The 24,891-nt window shown below is 37.8% G+C and overlaps 1 protein-coding gene across 1 annotated transcript in view; it reads right to left on the bottom strand.

The window, feature by feature from the left end:
- PNPLA8 (patatin like phospholipase domain containing 8) overlaps positions 1–24,621 on the bottom strand; it is a 38,911-nt gene extending 14,290 nt beyond the window's left edge. Inside the window, 7 exon segments of the mRNA XM_014559828.2 lie at positions 4,123–4,280; positions 4,282–4,295; positions 7,062–7,156; positions 10,533–10,684; positions 14,713–14,862; positions 14,990–16,004; positions 24,341–24,621. Coding sequence (XP_014415314.1) covers positions 4,123–4,280; positions 4,282–4,295; positions 7,062–7,156; positions 10,533–10,684; positions 14,713–14,862; positions 14,990–15,748 — 1,328 coding nt within the window. The 5' untranslated portion in view covers positions 15,749–16,004; positions 24,341–24,621.
- Between the last annotated feature and the right edge of the window lie 270 nt (positions 24,622–24,891).

Here is a 24,891-nt window from a genome sequence, read left to right on the forward strand (position 1 = left end):
CTAAGGGACAAAAAAATGTAAGGTCACCTCTAGGAGGCTTACAATCCAACTAGTGCACATTAAACAACCTGTAGTTACTTATTACATCTGATTCAAACTGCAAATATTTACAGTTCTGAGGGGGGCGTTAATACAGGCTGCAGCATCTGGGAACGATGCACAGATGAGTAGCTTGAGGACACCAATGATGCCAAGACAGCACATTCAAAGCCAGGACATATACAGAGTAAAGGCACAGAGGCAGAACACATCTGTTGTTTTCAGGGTCTTCGTGACAGGATGAAGGGGCTGTGTTAAGACTGCAGAGATACGGCAGACTAGTTACAGAGTAGTCTGTAAAAACCACATGAGAGCATTTAGACTTTAAGCTTATTTCAGCAATACAGAGCCAATGTCACTGTCCCAAAAATGCTTTTTAAATCATCTGAGCTGGCAGCTGAATTAACTGCAACATTATAGAAATTGTCCTTGGGCAGCAATTTTCACAATTCCATTACAAGGAAATTTTATTTCAGTGCAGATGTTATCCAGACTTAAAAATTACGTATTTTCCCCCCGGTATTGAATATAAAGACTATGGTTTTTCTATTAACCTGCCTCAGTAAAAAAAAGAAAAGAAAAGAAAAAAAATAACTAATGACATTTTTTCAAGCAATATTCATGTTTCTCAACCTAGAATGCAAGTGAATTTCACATAAGGGTAGTATCTACATAAGGTAGTGATCTATTCTTTACAATCTTTTATAAATACAGTGTACCTGCTTTCACACTTCAAGCAAAGTTCACATTCATTTTTTGTTTAAACCTTGATTTTATAAACAGAGCTAAAATGTTTTAGTGAACTGTTATGGATATAAATTTGAAGGGAAAATCAGAAACATTCATTGCTTATTTTAGAGAGATGTCAAAATAAAAAAAAAAAAAATCTCAATATTCCTAGATTCTACTGATGCTATAATTAAAAACAATGTCCCCAAAATAATACAAAATCATTATCACAGAAAACATAAAATTTTCTCAATAAACAATGAGAGAAAAAAATGACAAAAAAAGCCAGGGAGTAAGTGTGCCAGATTAAAACAGTAAGGTCCACACTGAATCACACTTGCTGGTTCCACATCCTTGGGTACAGCCCCTTCCCACACAGACCCTGGTTTGAGTGGCTCTGGTTAATGGGGACCCCAGCAAACATGCCATTAAACTGAGGCTCAATAAGCCCTCATGCACTGGGGCTTGCCCTACTGGAACTCTGAGACCACCACGATGGGAGGAAGTCCAGGACGAGAGTGACCACATGGAGAGAGAGACCAGCTGTCCCGGCCTACCTCGGCTGAGCTGCTGGCTGGCTGTCAGCAGCCATGAATGAGTTTAAACAAGAAAAGAAGAGACGCCCTGACCACGGAATCATGAGACTAGATCACAGTTGTTTTAAACCACTACGTTTTGCAGTGGTTTGTTGTGCAGCAAACACTGAAAAGAAAATTAGGGAAAGGAAAAAAAAAAAAAAAACTAAACACACTTAGAAGGTTTATCAATGTTGTGAATAAAATAAAGACGCCTTTGAAAGATCGACAGTGAAACAGCAACATGCAAATCCATGAAGATACTGTAATGAGTAACAAAAGGAGAAAACATTTTATAGCAGAGAGACTGGTTTTAGAGTAAATTTTCAAATCTTCATTAAAAAAAATCTTACCAGTATTATGATTTTATAAGAATTGATACAAATTATTTTTTTCCAACAGACATAGAAGTAGAACCCGAAAACAAGCAACACACAACATCAATGGATGGGAGGACTGCTCAGCTGGAAAGATGTCAATATTCCACAAGATAACTGCTACATTTCATGTAATTTCAATCAGAATATCGGTGGGTTGTTTTTTTTTACGTGATAAAAGCAACTGAGGATTTGGAGATTAAATGAAAACTGAACAGAATTGTGAAAAAGAAGAAGAAAAGACTTGCTATGTCAATATAGAAACATTACACAAATGTTTAATAACTAAGCCAAATGAATCTGGACAACAATTTTAAAAATCAATAGAGAAAAACAAAAAACTTGGACTCAGACAGTAATGCTGATGAGAATTTAAAACATAATAAAGGGGGTGCTTCAGACTGGTGGGAAAAAAATGAAAAAGTACTTGGTAAAAGACACAGGAACATTTGAATTAATATTTGAGAAAAAAATTAAGTTTGACCCCACCTTACAATATACATCAAAATAAACATCAGATGACCTAAGAATTAAAAATAAACTTAACTAAACCTTAGGACTACAAAATAATATAAAGATTTACCTGATTTCAAGGTAGAAAAGACTCAAAGTAAAGTTAAAAATTCAAGGAAAAGATCTGACTAAATGAAGATCTTAAACTCCTCCCCATTAAAAAAATTGTTAATTAAAAAGCATGTTTTCAAATTAACAAATGGTAAATATATTTATAACATAGTGAGCAATGTCTTTATCGGAAAATGAGCAAATATTATGCTCTTGAAATCCACACACAAAAAAAGAAATAAAATTTTAAAAAAAACAAAAAATGTTCAAACTCATCAATAATCAAAAAACTGATGCAAACTGGAAAGACCAGTTTAAAAATCTCTCAAACGGACAAAGTTTTAAAAATTATAATGTTTGGTGTTCATAAATATTTCATAAACTAGAAAGATAAAGTGATGCCGGTGGGTAAGATGGGACAACTGTTCTGAAGAACAATTCAGACATATACATCCATCTGTCTTATGATTCTTGAAACATGTACATTCTCTGATCCAAAAACCTCAAACAAGAAATTTACCTTAAAGATATAACCAGAGATTTAAGTAGAGAAGTAGAATGTCCACGTAAACGTGATTTTGAACTGTAAAAATATCTGAAATATCGTCTTTTTCATTAGGGAATTTGTTAAATAAAAAGTAATACATCCATAAAACAGTAAACAACCATTAAAATATGTCTCAAAAACATTTAATGCTGGGCAGGTAAAGATGGACAAAACCACGCTCCTTCCCAGAATCAGGGGGGAAAAAAATTAAGGACACAGGAAACCAATCATGACAAAATGCTGAGATACAAATCTACAAGTGCGTTATCATCCCAGTTTTGTGAAGGGGATGAAAACACATGCACACTCACAACCTCAAACACTCATACACTTCTTCATCTCTAAGAAATTCTTTTGTTCTTAGTAGGACTGTAAGTTATTCTCATAGTTTTTCTTTACATATTCTCGTATTTCCTATATAATGATTATTTTTAAAAGACATCAACGTTGACCCAGTAAGTATGCTTCTTACAAACTGACTTACTGATATATTCTGAAGTGTGGGCAGAAATGTAAATTTTCCTACCATAGCAGCATTCATAATCACAAACAACTAGAAACAACATAAATGTCCTAAACATAAATGGTTGAGAAAATATGGCAACATCACATGGGGGAATGCAGTGCAGTCTTTAAAAAAATTTGTCAAGGGATTTTAATAAAGCTGAAAAAAGCAGAAAGGACAGAAAATTATAACATAATTTCCACCACATAAAACATGTATGAAAATGAACAGAGCCTAGGAGGAAAACTAGAAGAAAACACACTGCAAGGTCTACAGCTCTGAATAAGACTGTGGGTGATTTTAAGTCTCTACTTTATGCTTAACATTTTTAGAAGGTGAGTATAATGGCTTTGTCATATTTTGCGAAAATGTTTAAAAATTATTAAATCTTTTAGAAGAATATCTGTTAATGATTCGAGAAAGACTAATACCACTGTGCCATTTTAAATAAGGCACCTGAGCACCTGGGGATGTTGGTATCCTTGCAGGTCCTCGAACTGACCTCCCGCGGATACTGAGAGACAACTGTATGTTAAGTAACACAACAGGATGCCAGCATGTCCTCTATACAGTACGGTCTCAAGTTTTAAAAAGGCAATCGCAATTTTCACTCGCAAACCTCACACACATGAACCTGAGAAAACGGTGACTAGAATACGATTCACCAAAATAGTAACAGGGGTTGTCTCTCACGTAGTATTTATTCTTCTTTACATTTTCCAAATCATGAATGTACGTATTACCTATACAGTCAAGACAATTTTAAAAAGCACAATTATAACTTACTTAAGAATGTTTTCCCATGCTTGACTGTCATAAAATGCATGGCTCCAACTCATTTTGACTGTTCCAACAATGACATTTTGTGAAAACACATCTGATCCTAACTTTCGATAAAGCTCCTCACATTCATCCAGGGGCATATGGAACAATCCCAACATGAACTGCTAATATAGCACCTGAAAGAAAGAACGCTTCAGTTTTTATCAGCACTGACATTACAGTATGTATAAGATCTCCTGACTCACAGACCCTGGTTAAAATTCTACTTTTGATACTTTGTGTCACCTGGGAAAGACTACTATACCTCTCGGAGCCCAAACTTTGTTCATCTGAAAAATAAGGATAATAACAACAAATAAATTTATAGGTTCTTATAACCCTGGAAGGGCCACATGTGAAGGGCTTTACCAGGCCTCAAAAAAGATTAAATCAATGTTAACCAATAATCATGATGATAAATATATAAAAATGTGTTGTTCTACATTAAATTAAATAATATATAATTAAGATATTGTATACACCAGAAACACAACATTGTAAATCAACTATATTTCAATTTAAAAAAAAAAGATACTGTGGTAGATAATGTTCTTTCTAACCTTAAGATATTCCTTAGTTTTAGTCACAGAATACAGTATATTGGACAACTTACCAATTCATTAAAATAATTACTCCTTCAGGTTGGTCCTGGGAACCAATGTAATAAATAAAGAAATTAGGTCTCTGGGATGTCTTTTTAAATAGCTGATCGCATATCCTAGCTGCAACTAAGTGGTAGGACCCACTGCCACCTAGTGTACCTAACTGGCCTAACCCTGAACCAAGGAGAAAAAGGGCAGAAGAAACTTTGGGGGATGGGGGGGGGGGCAGAGACCTGTACAGCAGCACTGCTTACACTGAGACTGCAAACAATGGAAAAAAACAGGAAATCACTAAGCATGATGCATTTTAAATATTCTGTGTATTTAACCGTTTTTAGTCTTTTTTTCCTAACACCTTTAGTGTGGTATGATACCTGTACAGTAAACTACAAATATTGCAGATGTACAGTTTGATGAATTTTGACAGATGTATACACCTATGAAACCACCACCACCATCTTAGTCTTATTCTAGTAAGCGATAAGTCAGTTTGTTTTAAAATACAATGTATGGCATAACTATATAAAAGAAATTGTTACTTTTCAATTTGCAGAAAATTTTTAGTTACCACAAGGAATAACTTGCCAAAAAAAAATTAAGTTTCCTGTGAAGAAGAGCTACTATAAAGATGAACAGATGTTAAAAAATGAATTTTACTGAACTGGTAAGGACATTATCCTTAAGCTAAATATAAATTTATTAACTTTATAAAAACTATGAGTGCAAACAAAATTTCTATATTAGAATACACAAAATGGAAAAAGGAAAGGAAAATTATAAGCACTAGATTACAAGTGGAGGTTAACATAAGCAAGAAGACACAGTGGAAAAGATGTATTGTGATAAATACAGAAACGTACATATTACATAAACTGATATTCTACTCGATGGATGAATGTCTCAATTTAAAATTCTCTTTCAAGCTCCCACTGCTAACAATGGTGCCAAAGCCGGAAGGTAGCTTGTAGATACGTTTGCATGTTTAAATTGCTAGCACCATTCCCAAATTTAACAGAAATGGCCAGGGTAATAGCTCAAATTAAAAAACAAGAATGCTTGCCCTGGGAAAGGTCTCTAAGAAAAGTTTCCACAGTTATATCAACTGGGGATGTACATGTTATTTTCCTATCCTGGGAGGCACAGTGCATTTTTAACGTGCTGGAAGACCTCAGAAGTCCCTCTGTAAAGAGACCTATTTAACTTCCTTCAACAGAACCTTCTCCAAGGTGGCTATCAGCTTGAGGAATCAATGTTCAGTGGAACATTGCAGGAGTCACCGACTCCTTACGCTTCTGAATCTTCCCTACAGCAGCTCTCATTTAGTTCTCACAATGGAGCATCAATGAACATGCCCTTTGGGAATATCAGTCATACTTGACACAGATAATGTAGAGAAATCATTTGGTTTTGTAGCTAGTGGTATTTAGAACTACTACTATAATTAAAAAGAATGAGAAAAAATAGAACCAATAGCTTGTGAAGATAAACTAATGTAAAGTGAGAAATTCTTAGGTCAGGTGGTAAAATACACAGCAAGGATCTGCAACCAGTCGTGCTTGGGTGTTCCTGGGAGGGAAGCAATACCTACAGGCACCCTGAGAGGCGTCACGTACGCGCTGGGGCAGGGCAGGGCTGCAACATGGGCGAGAGAGCTGATGTAGGAAATAAAAAAACACAGCAAACAGAAAAGAAAACAAAAATGCATCCGATGGCGAGTCAGTGAAAACGAGAAAATTACTGGGAAACAATCGTATTCTAAGATGCCAATTTCTTCTATACAAACAAAATTACAATTTTAGGTACACATCGACTAGCAATATTAAAAAGTAGCTTTTAAAAAAAACACAGATTCTCATATTTATCAATTTAAATTTTGGTTTCAAACAACCAGATAAAGGATGTAAGAAGCAATTTCCTTAAAGAGGGACATCTTTTAAAACAAAGTAAAATCTTATCCAGCTTTAATGTCCCATTGGTTCAAGTACAATCTTGAGTACCTACTTTCCTTCCATTTCATCACTTTTCTTCAGGTGACTATGCTATAAAGCAATAATTCATAATTTGCAACTGTCACTGTGGCTTATTTAAAACATATTAGAAAAGCATGTTAAAATCTACTTCTGAATGTTAACTTACTCCCAAAAAAACATTTTTAAAAGTTCATTAAGTACATCAGAGGATTATTCATTATCAAAACATGAAACGAATATCCATCATTTCAGGAAATAACCATGACCTTAAAAAGAAGTGCTTAACATTCTTTTCCTTAATGCACTCACTTTTCCTTACAAAAGCGATTACCTGTGCTTACACCACAAATGTAATCAAAGAGTTGATGAACTGGCTTCTGAGTAAGTTCAACTAATTTTCGTAGTGTCTGAAGAGCAACCACGCCCCTGTAGGAAAAATAAAAAGGCAAAAATGAGAATTCCTGTTTTAAGGAAAGTTAAATTGTTGAATAAAACAATTCTATAAACTGGTTTTCTAGCTTATATGCTAACATGAAAACTAGTAATATAAATTCACATCAGTTAAAACTGCCAAAGTTCTCTGGATCACCTTCGAAAATCCAGTATCTAAATAATGGTGTTAAGTCCTGTGTCACGGCAGCACGTTTCTGAATTTATACCAGCATCTCTTAAATAAGACGACGAAGATATGACAATGTAAGATATTTTGTTAAATAGTTCAACTGTGGAAATTACTTCAGACCTCCACTCACCAGTTTGGGGATGTTATCTGTTGGTTTCTTCATTTACCAATGTAGTTGGTTACCTGTGCTTCTATACATTTTGTTTTATATATTTCACTAATCCTACTCTTAAGCTTTCTTTCATTTATTCATCTTAAAAAAACCTCTCAACTACATGAGGACAATGCTCTGCATTAAGGATGTATTGAGTTGTGCTGCTGACTTTGTTCATTTCTGGATCCTTGCCAAAGGCAGTTAGTGGCTTCACGAAGGAATAAGAAAGATGAAATAGCCTAGGAGGTGTAGGCCAATCAGGCTGTGTGTTAACACGTGGACAATCTTAATACTGGGAGGACATACAGAAACAATGAAAAGTTCTCATCCCAAAATAAGGTGTGCGGCAGAGAAGTCCGGGAACTCAACATTAGTCAGGCATCACATAATAAAATTTAGAGTGTCAAACTGCTTTGATGCTGCAAGCAGAGAGTCACCAGAAAATATTGTAAGATTAAAGTAGAAAATGAAAGGTAGACTTTTTTTTAATTGTGAGAAGTAATGTGGATTTGAAGAGAGGTAAGAGAAGACGAGATGGCTTATGAGAGAGCTACAATCATGAATTCAATGTGAGACATGAAGAATTAAAGGTAATGCTGGATGAAATATACTTAACAATGCGAACTCCATTACCTTATGAAAAGGAAATAAAACATACACATACATAGTCACACAGAAAAGAATTCTGAAGAAATAAATCAAAGTACGAAAAATAATCTTGGAATAAATTGTGAGCTAGGATTGTTTGGTTTGGTTTTCTTTGTACTTCTTTTTTCCCCCTCTCAAGTTTTACTCGTATAAGCAAGAAGAAAATATTTTAAAATGCCATATTTACAAATTAATGCAGGATAAATTTAGAAATAAATATTCTTACCACACTGATTCTATATGACTAACACCGTATCAGGCTCTCTCATACAAAAGAAATATAAGATGTGGGTTCTTTTTCTCACAAGCCTTCCTATCTTACTTCTTTCCACACAAATTTCCCATTCTGGCCGCTTTCTCATATTCCCCTAAACCGAGGCTTCTCAACAGCAACACTACTGACATTTTGGGCCAGATAATCCTTCGCTGTAGGGGCTCTCCTAAGCGCTGTAGGTTATTTAGCACCAACTGTCCTCTTCTCACCAAATGCAAGTAGCAGTCAGTCCCCAGCAACTAAAAATGTCTCCAGACACTTGCCAGTTAATACCGTCTAGGGAGCAAATTCACCTCCAGGGGAGAACCACTGACCTAAATCCACCTTCATCCTAACCAATCTCTAGATTTTATCAAATATCTTCACTCTAATTTCCTCCCTGTATGACTAATAAAACTCCTGTTCTATGAAATCAAACACTTATCGGTCAAAAACATCTCACTATATACCTCCCCTTCTCTAAACAGACATCTGAATGTTCCTTAATGGTCTTCTTTCAGATCTCTATTCAAATGTTATTTCTTCAAAAAGTCACAGTCATGATCACTCCTTAAAATAGCACTGTTACTCTCTATCCCTTTATTTTTTCATAGCACCCATTACTATTCAATAACATACTTTGATTTTTCTAGTTGTTGTCTCTTAAGGTAAGAGTAGAAATGGTGGGGGAACTGGAACACAAGCTAGAAAATTCGGAGGGAAAGGTTCATCAAGTCAAGCCAAAGTATCTCGTCAACAAGAAGTAAGGACCATGACAACTAAGGCAAAATAGGGAGCATGGATGGACTGCCAGCAAGAATGCAGCCTGATGGTGAAATGAGCTTGTTCTGAGCTAAGAATGCATTAAACATTCCTTGTGTGGCACCAGAACTGGCATCTGCAAGTGAAGATGTCGGGAGTCAGGAAGGAAGTTACTGATACAGGCTCCTTTTCCTATAATCACTTTATTAAGTGACTAGTTGACAGATACACAAGGGTAAGGTAAGTATAATAAAAGAAAGATAATGTTACAGACCACTGCCAAGATTTTAAGAGAATCATGGTTGATAAACTGTCCTAAACTACTGAAAAGGCCTGAAAAGAGCAAACGAAACTATTAATACTAGGTTACATTAAAATAAAAAGAAATTCAATAAAGAAGTTCTTAGACTGATAAATTAGTAAATTAAGAACTATTTCATGTTTTATTTTAAAATTTTGATTTATAATGACATACAGTAACACTGAATCAGTTAAAAAAATTCCTAAGTCTGAATTGGATCTACAGGTTGTTTTTTTTTCCCCAATTAAAGTATAACTTTACAACATTATATTAGTTTCAGCTATACAACATAATGATTTGACATTCATTTGCACTGTAAAATGGTCACCCCAATAAGTCTATTTACCATCTGCCACCACACAAAGTTACAAAATTTTTTTTCCTTCTGATAACTTTTAAGATTTACTTTGCTTTTAAATTTTTTTATACTTATAGTTATTGACTATATTCCCCATGCTGTACATTACATTCTCATGACTTATTTTATAGCTGCAAGTTTGTACCTTTTGATCCCCTTCACCCATTTCCCATACCCTCCAGCCCCCTTCCACCTGGCAACCACCAATCTGTCCTCTGTATCTGAGTTTTGTTTTGATTTGCTTTCTTAGATTCCACATGGAAATGAAATCATATGGTTTTTGTCTTTCCCTGTCTGACTTACTTCACTTAGCATAATAACCTCAAGTTCCACCCTTGTTGTCACAAATGGCAAGATTTCATTCTTTTTTATGGTTCAGTAGTACTCCACTGTGTAATATGTACCTGTGTGTATATGCGTGTATGTGTGCGTATACGCGTGTATGTGTGCATATACGTGTATGTGTATGTGTATAGCCCTCACATATTCTTTAGCCATTCATCCATCAATGGACACAGGTTGTTTCTATACCTTGGGTATTGTAAATAATGCTACAATAAACATAGGGGTGCATATATCTTTTCACATTAGTGTTTTCGTTTCCTTCAGTAAATACCCAGCAGTGAAACTGTTGGATAATATGGCAGTTCTATTTTTAGTATTTTGGGTCTATAATTTTAAAAAAATCATTTTTCTAGCCTTACCTTGTTCCTCCACCATCAATCGTGAGAATCCGGATTCCTCTTCCTTTCACTGGATCCACGTAGCCAATTAAGGCCAAAATTTCTCTAACTGCAGCCTGAAGAGTTTCATCCTTAATTTGTCTCAATCGTAGTAAATATGGAATAATTTTCTCCTATATTGAGAGAAAAGACATTTTGTTGCTTTTGTCAAATCAAGAGTGACAACTGTATGATTATTTTTAACCAACACATGTAGATCATCACAGATAATCTGGGTGCCACTGTTTATTACTCTCAGTAATTTTAAATGACAGATTAGTTTTTGACATGTTAATGTCAATTAATACCTAGAATACATTTGTCCTAACATCTAGGTCAAAAATTAACCTCTAGCCCAGTATTTTCTTTAAAAGGTGCAATACTTAACAATTAGAAAAAATACAATTTGCTTAACACAAATTTATGAAGTATTAATTGTTATAACAAAAGGTTAACATGGTAAATTTTATACAGTATTATGTCCAAGTCCTAAAGTTAAGCAGATCAAACTGCCTCATAGTAATTACAGGAAACTAAATTTGTTATTAAAAGAAAAAATAAACCATCCTGTGTATACTGCACACAAAATACAAGGCATACAAGGTTTGCTCATGTGAAATATCAACAAATGTTAATTAAAAAATAAAACTAAGGTAGAAGGCAGAAATTGGAGCAATTAAATTAGTTTAAACTGAACTAGAACTTCAAGATTCTAAGAGTTTAACTGCCTACTGCTGATCAGAGGCAAGAGCTTAAATCCTTAAGGAGTCTATGTTGAGTTTATCGAAGATTCTAGCTTCTATGGAAGCATCTCATCTGGTCAGTACCCCAAGTTAAACTGAGGACTCGAGGGGCCTCAATCACATGACTGGTTTCACCTCAGGACATTTGCTGGATTCTTTAACTATGTGGTGTGGGAAGTTAAAAAGCTAGGCTGAAAATCTCTGAAAATGAGAATGGGATTTTCTGTATTTTTGAGATTTTAGGGCTCAAGGAGGTGATGGTGGTAGTGAACACATTAGGCTCTCAATGTGCCCTAAAAACAGGGCAAACTAGAAATGTCAACAAACTGTAAGCCAGGCACTGCCCAGCTCTAACCCTAACTGAATTAAGATTATCAGTGTCCCACTCTGTATGTCAAGCAGAGGAACAAACAGACTATCTCTGGAAAAAGAAATCATCTGATATGGTCTAGATCCTATGCAATTTTTAAAATTCACAATGTCCAGCATCCAGAAAAATTATAAGGTTTGTGAAACTAGCACCAAATAAAAGATCAAGAAGTGATCCTGGTATTAGTAAAATATATTAAAATAAAAATAACAAAAATAAAATTACCATCCCCAAACATCATATGCCCAGGAATTAAATTTAAAAAACCTAATTAAAGATGTGCAAGATACCTATATTGAAAGGTTTTTAAAGTATCAAGTGCTCTGGTCTGAGTATTTGTGTCCTCTCAAAATTCCTTATGTTGAAATCCTAACCCTCCCCAAATGATAGTATTAGGAGCTGAAGCCTTAGGGAGGTGCTTAGTTCATGAGGGTGGAGCCTTCAGGAAGAGGGATTAGTGCCCTTATAAAAGAGGCCCCAGAGAGAGCCCTTGCCCAGGCCACCAAGTGAGAAGGCACCAGCTGTGAGCCAAGAAGAGGGCCCTCACCACAAAGCAATCATGTTGGTGCCATGACCTTGACTTGCAGCTTCCAGAACTCTGAGAAATCAATTTCTGCTGTTTATAAGCTACCCAGTTGATGGTATTTCATTACAGTGGCCCAAATGGACTAAGACATTGAGGGAAAATCAAGAAAGCCCAAATCAATGGAAGAACGCACCACATTCATTCCATTTATATAACATGCAGAAAGAGGTGCAACTAATCTACACTGCTGGAAATCAAAATTGGTCAATCTTTTTAAAGACAGTGATTGGAAAGGGGCACAAAGGGGCTTTTGGAGTGCTGGTAAAATTCTGTTTCTTAATTGGGTGGTTTTTATATAGATGTGTTCAATTCTTGAAAATCCATGGAGCTATATTCTTTTCTGTATACATATTTTTTAAGTTAAAAAGTTTAAGAAAAACTATGACTTTATAATGATAACCAAAAAGAAAAAAATGCCAAAAGTTCATCTCACCACTGAGGCAGCTTTTAAAATTCTTTACTTTGAAAACTGGTGACTAAGTAGAAAGAAATTAAGCATTTTTTGCTTTTCCAGCAACATTGGTCTTTAAGAGAATCCAAACAGCTTCAGCTAGTGAAGAAAAGCTCTACTTTTACAGGAGAATATCAATTGTAATGCAGAAGGATGACAGAATTAGAAATCTATCATTCTGTAACCCTCGTAAAATGACTAGTTCTGGGAACAATTAGGTTAATGACTGATGGGATAATGGTTCTAGCCTAACCATCCAATGAAAAGATCAGACTGGTAATCTCTCTAGTCCAGGGGTCACTCTTAGCATTACTAATGGTTACTCACCCAGGTGTGTGTGTTCTGGCATGACGCAGTATGAGGGACATCACATCATCTACAATGTGCTCTAACAAGAAAATGCTTAACTCAGCCAAGCCTTTAAATTCCGGGGTTCAGGAAATGAAAAGGAAAGAGGAGTACATGAAGTGCATCAGTGAGGAGGAAGCCCGGTAAATCCAGGCGAGCCGCTCTACAAGAAAACACACATCACATGTCTCCCTGGGACTGAAGGGTCCTGAGATTTGGGGTCAGTTATGGAAAATAATAAGAGTTCCCCAAGTTTCTATCAGCAAACTAGTCATGATAGACTAAAACTGAAAACCATCAAGAAATCCATTACCAGCACAGTGAACAAATGAGCTGTGATACATTCACACCATGAAGTGTAAAAAGCAACGAGAATGAATGACCTACAACCACCTACAACAATGTGAAAGATTCCTACCAGCATGTTGAGTGAAAGAAGGCAATCGTAATAGTTTATATAATGTACAGAAACAGGCAAACTAATCTGATTACTTTTGGGGAGACTGTGACTGAAAGGGGGCCCAAGCGAGGCTTCTGAAGTGATAAATTCTGTTCTACATCTGGGTGCTAGTTATATGGGCGTATATGAAAACTCAATGAACTGTATACTTACAACTGCATGTGTATTATATATACTTCAATAAAAAGTTTTTTTAAAGCTCCTTAAAGTATGCAATTCCATCTTAGAGCTCTGCTTCCAGTATATCACTGCAATGTTAAATGACTTAAAAGCATATCTATATATATTTGGAAAATTTATCTTTTAGGTAAGAGTACATATTTATAAAAGATAACCCCAAATTTTATGTCCATGAAATTCTAAAGTTTAGCTATTATAATGTATGTATTATACAATATAAAACTACAGAAAGGTACATTGTTCAAAAAACATAATTTTTCAGTAAGATGGTTATCAAAAAGTTGAATAAATGTGAACTAATTTCACTTATAATTTTCTGGATGGCAAATTAAAAATAAATACTAACAGATCTCTAATGAAATGTTAACATTATCTATTCATTATATGGTATTTCCAAATTGTTCATTATATATTATAAATAATCTCAGATGCAAAGAGACTTAACTGCATCATTCACATTTTATAGGATTTCTCTGAAATCAGTCTATTTAAAGGGGCTTATATTATCTTCATGGTTTTATATTTGAAAAAACTGAGACAAGGAAAAGCTAATTGTTTTATTAATAGGATCACCAATTCAATGATCAGTAAGATCATTAAAATTCTTAGACTTTCAAATACAAAAAGATCATGAAATAAAAATTAGCAGTGGTCTTATGAATTATGACTCCTGTCTTAAAAGAGTACTTACATAGTATAAAACCTACATTGCACTTAAGAAAAACTTGGCAGCTTTTAGGCAATTCAACTAATATACTGAGAGTTATATTCTATTTCAAACTCAAAATATAGATATAAATACTAGAAGCATAATTTATATCACAGAATAAAAGGGAGCTTTTTAGCATAATGCATATCATAGAATAAATGAGGCAATTACTGAATATGCAACACATCACATGTATGACAAAAACACAAAAATATTTAAATAAAAAAATGACAGGCACTGCCTTCTCCATTTCTGAAGGCTTATTAACATTTCTGTTCCAAGAAAAAAAACCAGATTAAAGGTAATTAGAATTACCTTAACAGCCACTCCTTTGCCTTCAGGAAATTCTAGAAGATGGAAAGTCAGTTCCTCAACCCTATTAATGCAGAGCCTTGGGTCAGTTGTCCTTCTCAATGCCTGAACTAACGCCCGGGTTCTGTTATCAATGCTCACTCTGGCAATGATCTAGAAAGACACATTAAAATACATACAATTAGAATATGAAGCTGTTCTAGTAATACCAACAAATGATTAGAGTTTCTTAGGTCCCACTGGGAGATGAAACTTAAAACTAAACTGAGTAACAGCTTGCCTTTTCTCGCTGGAGAGAGAGCCGCCTTTTCTCCTCGGTGTGTTTGTCTTTGCTGACGGCCTGCTCAGCTTTAACCGCCTCCTCCTGCTCTTCCGACTGGCTCTTTGAATCATACTTTAATTTGGGGACAAGTCCACCGATATAACCACCTACTAAAGCTTGTACTCCTTCGGTGGGACGGGAAAGAAAGTTAGCAATACTTTGTTTCGTGGAGACAGGAAGAACCTCAGGTGTTCCACTGGGACCTGCAGGCTCGTCCTCTGTACTCGAAGCGGCTTCTGAGCCCAGCTTCTTTTCAGTCAGGACGCTGGCATCTGGGGAACTGGATTTCTCTTCTTCGACCTTTTTAATTTCAAGTTCTGATTCGTCCTGGAAACGTTTCTTTTCCTTTTCTTGAGACATTTCTTCCTCCCGCTTGAAGTAGGAATTAATATGATGTGACAAAAAGTAGAATGACTCTCCAAATTTTGTGGTGATATTACTCGTGTAATGGAAAAGGCTTTGTTTACCTGTATCTTCTTTATCTAGAATGTGACTCTGCTCTTCTGGGAAAGAATTCTTTTCTGCTGATTGGTTGCTGTATTTTTTCAGAAATTTGATGGTTTCTTTAACGGTTTTCTGTTTGAACCAGCCACTATCTGATACTTTTCTTAATATTCGAGAACTTGGCTTAAATTGAGCCAAACGAGAGATCATTTCATTCTGATTGCCGAAAACAGCCTTTGAAACGGAGTTCAAAGTACTTTTAATACGGGACATACGAAGGCTCACTTTTGTAAGGCCCTTGGGAGAAGAAGTGCTAAGTCTCAAAATTCCGATATGCAAACCATGGTTGCTAGGATAGCAACAGTGCTTACTGCAAGGATGTGCCTCATTTTTGGTCCATTTACATCTTATTTTGCTTGTATAAGAACCTCCTTGCAGACTGATGTGGCTTATCCTCCAGTGATATTTAGGTGAGCACAAGAAATGCAGCGGCTTGCTTCTCTGCTTCCCACAAAGACTTCTCACATTACTAAGGAGGTAAATATAATATATATCTATAGTCAAATTAATAGACATAACTTAAAAATCATTTATTTTCTATATGTTACAACTGTCACTTCATTCCTGAATGCTTCATTTAAGAAATGCCACAATTCATGGTCTTACCTGAAATGGCAAGAAAAAAAAAATTAGGATTCAAGGTAAAACTGAAATTGGGTAAGAGATAAAATACATTACTACTTGAACTAAACTCAGCAAATTGTCTCAAAAGAAGACAGAATGATATATTCCCATTATGGCTGATAATGGCTGATTTCACTTTTAAGCTAACAGAAAATAACTCATCTCTCAGTACGGAAGTCAATGAATAAAGAAAATGAGCAGCAGGATGTTTCATGAAAACCGATTGAGGGAAGCTACCCAGTAGGTAAGGTTTCCTACACCACAAAACTGAATATGCAATTTAGATAATCTGCTATTTTTCTTCCTTATTGTTGAAGTCTTGACTACTTTATGTGATACCAGACTTTAAGTTCTTTGAAGAGTCAAGTCTTTTATTCATTGCAAACCATCTGTAGACTATTTAGTCTGAAACCTAGTCCCCCTAAAATCAAATTCTTCTGCTGAGTTTGATTAACCTCTCTATCTAAAATGTTATTTTCTTGTCCAACTCCTGTTCCCCTCAAGACTGAGCAGTATCCAAGAAAAGGGGGGATGGAAACCAGAGCAGGACCCTGCGGGGCCCTCTCGGGCACAAAAGCCTTTCTGTGTTCCCAGTTTCTTGTATGTAGGAAAAAGGCTTTTGCTTCCTAGACCTTCCCTGAGTTCCAAAGGGCAGATTCAAACAGTTACTAATCAAGGGAGTGAAGGAATGCAGAAAGAAACAGTAGTGCTGAGATGGGGCAAGGTCCGGCTCCTCCTGGGGTGGGCTGGTGTGCATAACCACTTGATACACAACTCTTGGTTCCTCTGTAGGAACCAAGGCCCCCACCCAGATAGAGGAGGGTCACTTCAGGCTGAACACAAGCAGTGGACCCCAGACTGGTTGGAACCAGAAGGCTGATGGTTGAGATTCCTGAAACACCACCCTGTTACCCCACCAACCAATCAGAGGAAAGTCACACACCCTGCAGACCCCACCCCCAACCCCTGATTTTGCCACAGAAACTCTTCCCTGAAACCTATCAGGGAGTTTGGGTCTTTTGAGAGTGAGCCACTGTTCTCACATGGCCCTTGCAATAAACCTTTCTCCCTGCTCCAAACTCTTGATATTTTGGTTGGTTTGGCCTCACCATGCATCATGCACAGGAACCTAGGTTCAATAACAACAAAGCTACACCAGACACGGTGCTAGATACTGAGACCACAAACAGGACACAAAGAAACTTTCAGTCTAGAGCTGGAGACAGCCATGTAAAGAAGATTCCACTGTCTGGTAATAAGTGCTTATTTAATTAATAAGTCAGACTAGAAGAAGCCACGTGCACCATCTAACAGACAAAGGGATCATAACCACAATACAAATGCTGTTTAAAATAGATATTGTGTTCTTTCATTTGGTAAAATGTAAATGAATGATAATATCCAGTATTGATAATGCCCTGGGGACGTGGGACAGAGGGCTACCTGACAGTATCTAAGGAAATGTTCAATGCTATCTATCCAAATTTTAAGGCATATACTCTTTGATCAGCAATTCTGAGACAGGAAGAGGGTAGGGCACAGCCATTCAAGGAATGCCACAGCAATTAACATCAAAATGATGAAAGATTCAACCCCCAGTAGGCCTTGAGGCTCAGGATGATGAGAGATTTAACTTCCAGTAGATCTTGAGCTTAATTATACACCCACTGTAATATATTAACATGGTGAATAACACGCCCACAGGCAACATGGCAATCCCAAGGTTAGCTATAAAAGATCGAAGAGTGGGAAATGGTCAACTTCCTGGGAATCCCAGCCCCTTCCCCTTAGACTGGTCCTTCCATTTATTAGCATATGAAGCGGCCAAGCCCTAAAAACCAGCAATTCGGTGCCTCTCTCTCCCTCTTCAGAGACAGCCCACACTCTGTGTATGGAGTGTGTATCTACTTTTAATCTGAGCACCAAACCCCCACACCTCATGGCCTTTCTCTTGCCTTTCAATGTATCTCCCTGAATAAATCTACCTTTACTCAACTGTGGCTCGCTCTTGAATTCTCTCCTGAGCGAAGCCAAGGACCCACGCTTGGTGGGGCACATCCCAGGGGCTCAACCGAAGCCTGGGACACAGACCTTCTCATGCCCCACATCTGTTTTCCTGCATCAATTCCACTATAAAGAATCTACAGAAATAACTGCATAAGCATGCAAAAGTGTGTACACACATTCCCTGCCACATTGCCTGAAATAACAAAACATTGAAAAACAACTCGAAGTGTCTTCTAGCAAAGGGTGGTTAAATAAACTATGGTATGTACATAAAACGGAGCGAGTTACAATGGAACGTTACATAGCAGTTAAGGAGAACTAGATGGTCTGAGTATAACGACATATTCTTCATACACGGCACAGTGAAAAAGGCAAACTACAATAAAATATGTACCATACACATAAAGATACATTGATGCAGACACAGAGATATTATGTAATAAAAGAAAACAAAAACCAATGTATGCAATTTAACTTTGTGGCTACACACACACAAACACACAGACTCGCAAAGAAATTCTGAAAGGGTAAGCGCTTATTTATTCCTGTGAACTGAGGGGTGGAATCAAAACAGAATGAGGAGAGGGGCTTCTACTTTTTACTTTTATATGGATTCAATTATTAACAAAGAACAAGTATCACTTTTGTAATTTAAAAAAGGGAACAGTTTAATACACTTTAACAGATAGTGCTAGGTGAATGGAAGACACAAGGTGAGAGGAGATACCCAGGTAAGTCCAAAAAAAGAAGATAAAAATGGCATAATATGAATTCACCCCATGGTAAAAGGTGAGAGGGGAAGTAGAGAATTCTAGATAATGGGAAAGATAAACACAAGCAAACACAAAAAAAGCATTTAAAAAGGCATGCACAATATGAGCAAAAACTGCAAGTCATCCAGTTTTGCTCCAGAACCTGGACAAAGTAACAGGGGAGAGGCAGAAGATGGTACTGCAAAGACAGTGTGGGCCAGGTTAAGAAGGGCCTGGTGAATCTTGCCAAGGAGATTAAAGATCAAACCGTCAATAAAGTACTTTAAGCAAAGGAATGACATTAAGATGATCCTAGCAGATCTCGAACAGAATGGAGTAATGAGGACAAGACTGAGAAAGACAGAAACCAAAAGCCTACTGTGACTGTTCAGAAGATAATACTCTGAACTAAAATCTTGCTACATGGCATGTGAGCATATTATTTTAAAACATCCAGTTTTATAGAGGGGAGGAGAGAAAAAGAGCAAGCCTGTCTGGCTTCCTGGCTCTTTGGAACTCCTCCAGATTTGCACCAATGTAATAAGCTGAATTAACATAGGAGCCCCACAATCTCCAACACAAAAACACAGGATAAAATACAATTAAAGTACTTGTGGATTAAAAAGCCACACACAAAGCCAATAATGGACTCCTACAACTCAACAACAAAAAATGAAATAACTCAAAAAATGGGTAAAGGACTTGAGCAGACATTTCTCAAAAGATGATAAGCAAACGGTAAACAAGCATGTGAAAAGACGATCAACATCACTGATCATTAGAGAAATACAAATAAAAACCAAATGAGGTATTACTCCACACTCATCAGGGAAGCTATTATAAAAAAAAAAAAACACCAAAAAATACCAAATGATGGCAAAGATGTGGAAAAGTTGAGACCCTTGAGCACTGTTAATGGGACTGTAAAATGGTGCAGCTGCCATGGAAAAAAGTATAGCAGTACACAAGATATTAAAAATAGAGCTACTATGTGATCCAGCAATCCTACTTCTAGGTATATATTCAAATGAATGCAAAGCAGGACCTCAAAGAGTTATTTGTATACCTATGTATACCTATGTTCACAGCATCACTATTCACAATAGCAGAGGTGGGAATAACCCAAATGTTCATGAACAGTTAAACAAAATGTGCTATGTGCACACAATGGAATATTATGCAGCCTTAAAAAGGAAGGAAATCCTGTCACATGCTACAGCATGGATGAACCCTGAGGACATTACGTTAAGTGAAATTAAAGGGCAAATACTGTGTGATTCCACTTGCATGGGGTACCTAGAGTGGTCAAATTCATAGAAACAGAGAGTAGATGACAGTAACAGGGGCTGAAGGAACTGGGCAAAACCTGTTGTTGAATGGGTTAGGGTTCCAGTTCTGTAAGACGAAACGGTACTGTAGATCTGTTTTACAACAACATGAATATGTACTTAATGTCATTGAACCATACACTTAAAAGTGGTTAAGATGGTAAACTTTATTTTTACCACAACAAAAAAAATGTTTAAAAACAAAACAAAACCAACAGTGGGAAATCCACTACTGAAGAGGAATCACAGGCCTGGATCTGCAGTCATGCATCCTTGAGGTACAGAGGCCCTAAGCCAATGAATACTAGTCAGAGGTGGTGAACTCCATGGGGCCTCGGCAGTGTCCACTAAAATGACCACGTGAGGACATTTCCAAAGCTCTTGGCAAATGAGACTCCCACGCCAAGCAACCAGCACTGAAGATTAACTCACAGTCAAAGATTACAGAACGAATACCCAAGGAAATGAACAATTCCCTCCAGAGAGTACCAGCACAAAGGCCAACAGTAAAAAGTACAACCAAGATCATAAATAATAGAAAAAAAATTAAGGAGGTTTAAAATGTTCAGTGGTATAAGAGAGGGGACAAAAAAAAAAGAAAGCAAAAAAATGGGAACTGTACAAAGAATGAGAGGGAAGAACAAAGTTTTAGAAATGAAAACTCCAGCCACAAGCGTCACAATATAATGACAAAGAAAGGCTGAAGATGAAGGAACAGAGGAAATCACATACCAGGCCTATATAACCCAAAGAAAGCAAAAAAGCACTTGAAGGCAAATTTAAGGCAAAAGCATCAAAAAGATAAAACAACAAGTTTATACCTATAGCACAGGGAACTATATTCAATATCTTGTAGTAACCTCTAATGAAAAAGAATATGAAAACGAGCATATGTATGTGTATGTATGACTGAACTATCATGCTGTAACCAGAAATTGACACAACATTGTAAGTGACTATATGTCAATAAAAAAAAGAATTACAAAAAATAAGCATTAAATGAAATAAAAATAAATATTTTTATTTATTAAATAAAATAAAAGGGATGCTATATAACAGTAAAAGGAATAATCTATTTACTTATTAAACCTCAGGCAGTCTTCTAGGTCTCGGAGAACAAGACAATTTATTAACAAACAAATAACTATATAACGTATAACAGGTTAAGAAGTGCCACGAAGAAAAATGGAGCTGGGGGTTGGGGAGGAAGGGTGCAGAGTGCTTTTTTAGTTGACGTGGTCAGAAGAATTGAGCTGACATGTTCCTGAGACCTGAAAGAAGTGAGGAAGCAAATTATTAAAAGTATCTGGGGAAAAAAACGTTCAAGGCACAGGAAAAAGCAATTCAAGGCTTTAGAGACAGGAATGGGCTTTGACTGTTCAGAAAGAGCAAGAACACGGTGGTTGAAGGGAAGTTAAGAAATGGGAAAAATGGTAGAGGTGGGCCCAGGAGTCAAGCGGAGGACAGAGCTACATAAGCCTAGATCTGGGTAAGGGGGTCTACATTCTTTCTTTCTGATGAGATACAACCCTCATGACCAATTATGAATACACCAAACAACCTGGCACTGAAATGCAGCATACGAAGCAAATTTGAAAAAAGGAACAGTTAAAGAAGACTAGAGAATTTCACAATCACACTATTTTAATGCGCCTGTCTAGAAACTGTAACTATCCACCAAAAAGTTACTAAACAAAGAGAGCGGTCAACAAAATCAACACGCTTACTTTAACTGCTCCCAGGTCACAACACAGGTAAATGCAGGTAAGGTTTTTCAGAGCAAACTCGGCTGGGACAGAAGTTAGGCTAGACTGCAAGAAGATAAAGAACATAAACTGGGAGGCACCATCATCAACTGAGAGGAGAGCAGGGAAGACCAGACACCCTATTTATAGGGTAGTATACAACGGAGCTATAAATAGAATAGTGAGGCTTAGACCAGCCACTTGGGAATGGAGTGGAGTTTTAAGGAGAAGAATTAAGGGAATCTCTAGGTGGAGACTTGGCTGAGGATGGAAAGAATGAATTTATACAGGACTTCACTTATCACAATAATGCAGGCATGAAGTGACGGGGTATGAATCAAGGTCACAGCGCTGTAATGGAGGTGAGGGTTACTCTGAGCCACACTTTGAAAGTGTGTAAACAACAAAACACGGAACTTGGTGACAGAAAAGAATGGGGTAAGGAGAGGGAGGTGTTAAGACAATTTGAGGGTTTTTAGAGAAACAGAGAGAATGCCATTCGTGGATATGAGATAACTGGGAAGAGGATCAATTTAATAAAAATCTTTTGGATTTACAGGATGAATTAACAGTGGGATATTCAAATGGTGATGTAGGAACAAAGGCTGTGGATTTATGTTTGGAGTTGTTAGCACAGTGACAGCTGAAACCACAAGGCTGGATTTACCAAAGAAAAGTGTACAGTAATGAATTGGGGATCACAGAACTCGACAAAAGCTCCTCTTCCTTGAAAAACACTTACTTGCATATATAAACTATATTTTTCCATGACACTTCCGGATATTCACGGAACTACTAAAGTATTCCTTGGGTTTCAAATTTAAAAACTCTGATGTAGAGAGAACAAGGGTAGAACTCTGCCATTCAGAGTAAGGAAGCAGTAGTCTTCCAAGCAAACAAAAAAAGCACAGGAGAAAAGAGATTCAGAAAAATTCAGGGCATGAAAGCACATTCTAAAAAAAAAAAAAAAAAAAAAAAAATCAGATAATGAACAAAGTAAAATATAAGACATGGGAAAGACAGGTTAGAATTACCTAAGAGTGCCTGCTAACTAACTATGACCTTTTCACAAATACATGTTCAACAAGGAACGCAATAGGTACCCTTCAGCACACATTATCTGTCATTATTACTAAGCAAAAAAATCGCAAAGTACACGATGTATCTTGATTAACTTTGCACTTGAAGCAAGTCAATAAACAAGTGAAACTCATCTTTTCATCCAACATCACATGTAAAAAGGCCATTGCTTTCAAGATTTTAATATACGTCTGATACAAAAATAGGAAAATAAGGTCCACATTGAGAAAAAGTTTGAGTAACAAAAATTATGAAATAATTTGTTCTTATATTCAAAGTACAATTAATTTGCACAAGCATTTTAACAAAATAATTACAATGGGTTTGAAACACCTGCCTCATAAGAGGCATAAACTCTCAGTTCACCGGGTAATATACTTTTAAAAAATTCTCGGATTTAAAAATTTTTTAACATTTCACTGTTTCAATAGCATTTTCTCGATACACTAAACCATCCTTCCTGTCATTTTTGAAATCTCAGCAAATGGGACTGTAGACTGGGATGCAACTGTTAATGACAGTAAAAAAAAGTCTCTAAATAGGATTACATGATAGCTCCTTGTTCCACAACTCTTCGAAGTTTTGCCTAGGTGTCACCACTTTTATTTAAAGTTATCACTGTATTAGGCGTAGAAACCAAGTTCCTCCCAGCATGACATAAATGACAGTGACGGGAAGCACTGCCACACAATTATTCATACAACTTCACCTTTTAAAAAGCACACACCTGAATCGGCTTAAGCAACAGCAGTAAGGGAGCGAGTCAGAGAGTTCAGTGTGGGTGGGGTTACAAACAAACTGCTGATAAGTGAGAAACATCGAGCAGCAGACTCACCCGGTGCACTGACAGAAGAAAATGATGTAAAAATGGGAAACTCTTTTTTGACAGTCACCAGCGAACTGCTGGAGAGCCCTACAGTCCCGGGGAAGCCACACAAGACTCGGGGAAACTAGGAGGGGAGTCGCGGGGGTAGGACAGGAAGCGTGGGGCGGGACCAGAAAAACCAAAACAGTCAGCGCGTCTGGACCAGCAAGACCTACGGGGACACAGGAGGCGGAGAGCACGACGCACCAATCAGTCCCAGGACACGCGGCCCTCTTCCGGAGCCCGGGCGCCTTCGGGAGCCGGGCGTCTCCCCGCCCTCTGGCTCTGGAAGCGCTCTCCGAGGAGAGGTAAGAAGACCCGGAGGGCCGGACGAGTGCCCAGGGCCACCAGGCTGCCCTCTCCCCTACCCGGTCATCGTCGCCGGCCTCCCAGGGGCCACTCACCGGGCTGCAGGCCGTGACTACTTGGGCGGCAGTGCCGTCGCGCCTCTCCCCGGCATGGGCGTCCCACGGCCGGCCCGCATCAGCTGAGCGTCCAACCCAAACAGCAGAGCAGCAGCAGCAGCGGGGGCGCCACCCTCCCCCAGCTCCGTCCCGCCCCAGCGGAACTGACGCACGGGTGGCCCGAGAGTCCCCGCCCGCCGGGAAGGAGCTCCTCCGCCTCGCTGGGCCTCTGCCTGCCAGTCAGGCGCCGCTCCGCCCCCTCCTCAGACATGCGCAATAGAGCACGACGGAGCGCGGCGCGGGAGACTGCGCACGTGGGCGCGCCTGCGTGGGCCCGTGGGAGCGCCGCTTGGCTGCCGTCGGAGGGAGCGTGTTTGCGGGTGTCCGTCCCCGGTTCCCGGAGCTAAACTTCCATCTCCGCGTCCCTGAAGGCGCTATCTGCGCTCTCTCTGGTCCTCTGGGTGGGGGCCGCGTTACCAGCCGCCTGGAGGATGGTGAGCGGCGTGGACCGGAGTCCCTACCGCTCTGCTGTCATCATCCTTGGGCTTGGC

Source organism: Camelus ferus, chromosome 7 (assembly GCF_009834535.1).
Source record: "Camelus ferus isolate YT-003-E chromosome 7, BCGSAC_Cfer_1.0, whole genome shotgun sequence".
Lineage (NCBI taxonomy): Eukaryota > Metazoa > Chordata > Mammalia > Artiodactyla > Camelidae > Camelus > Camelus ferus.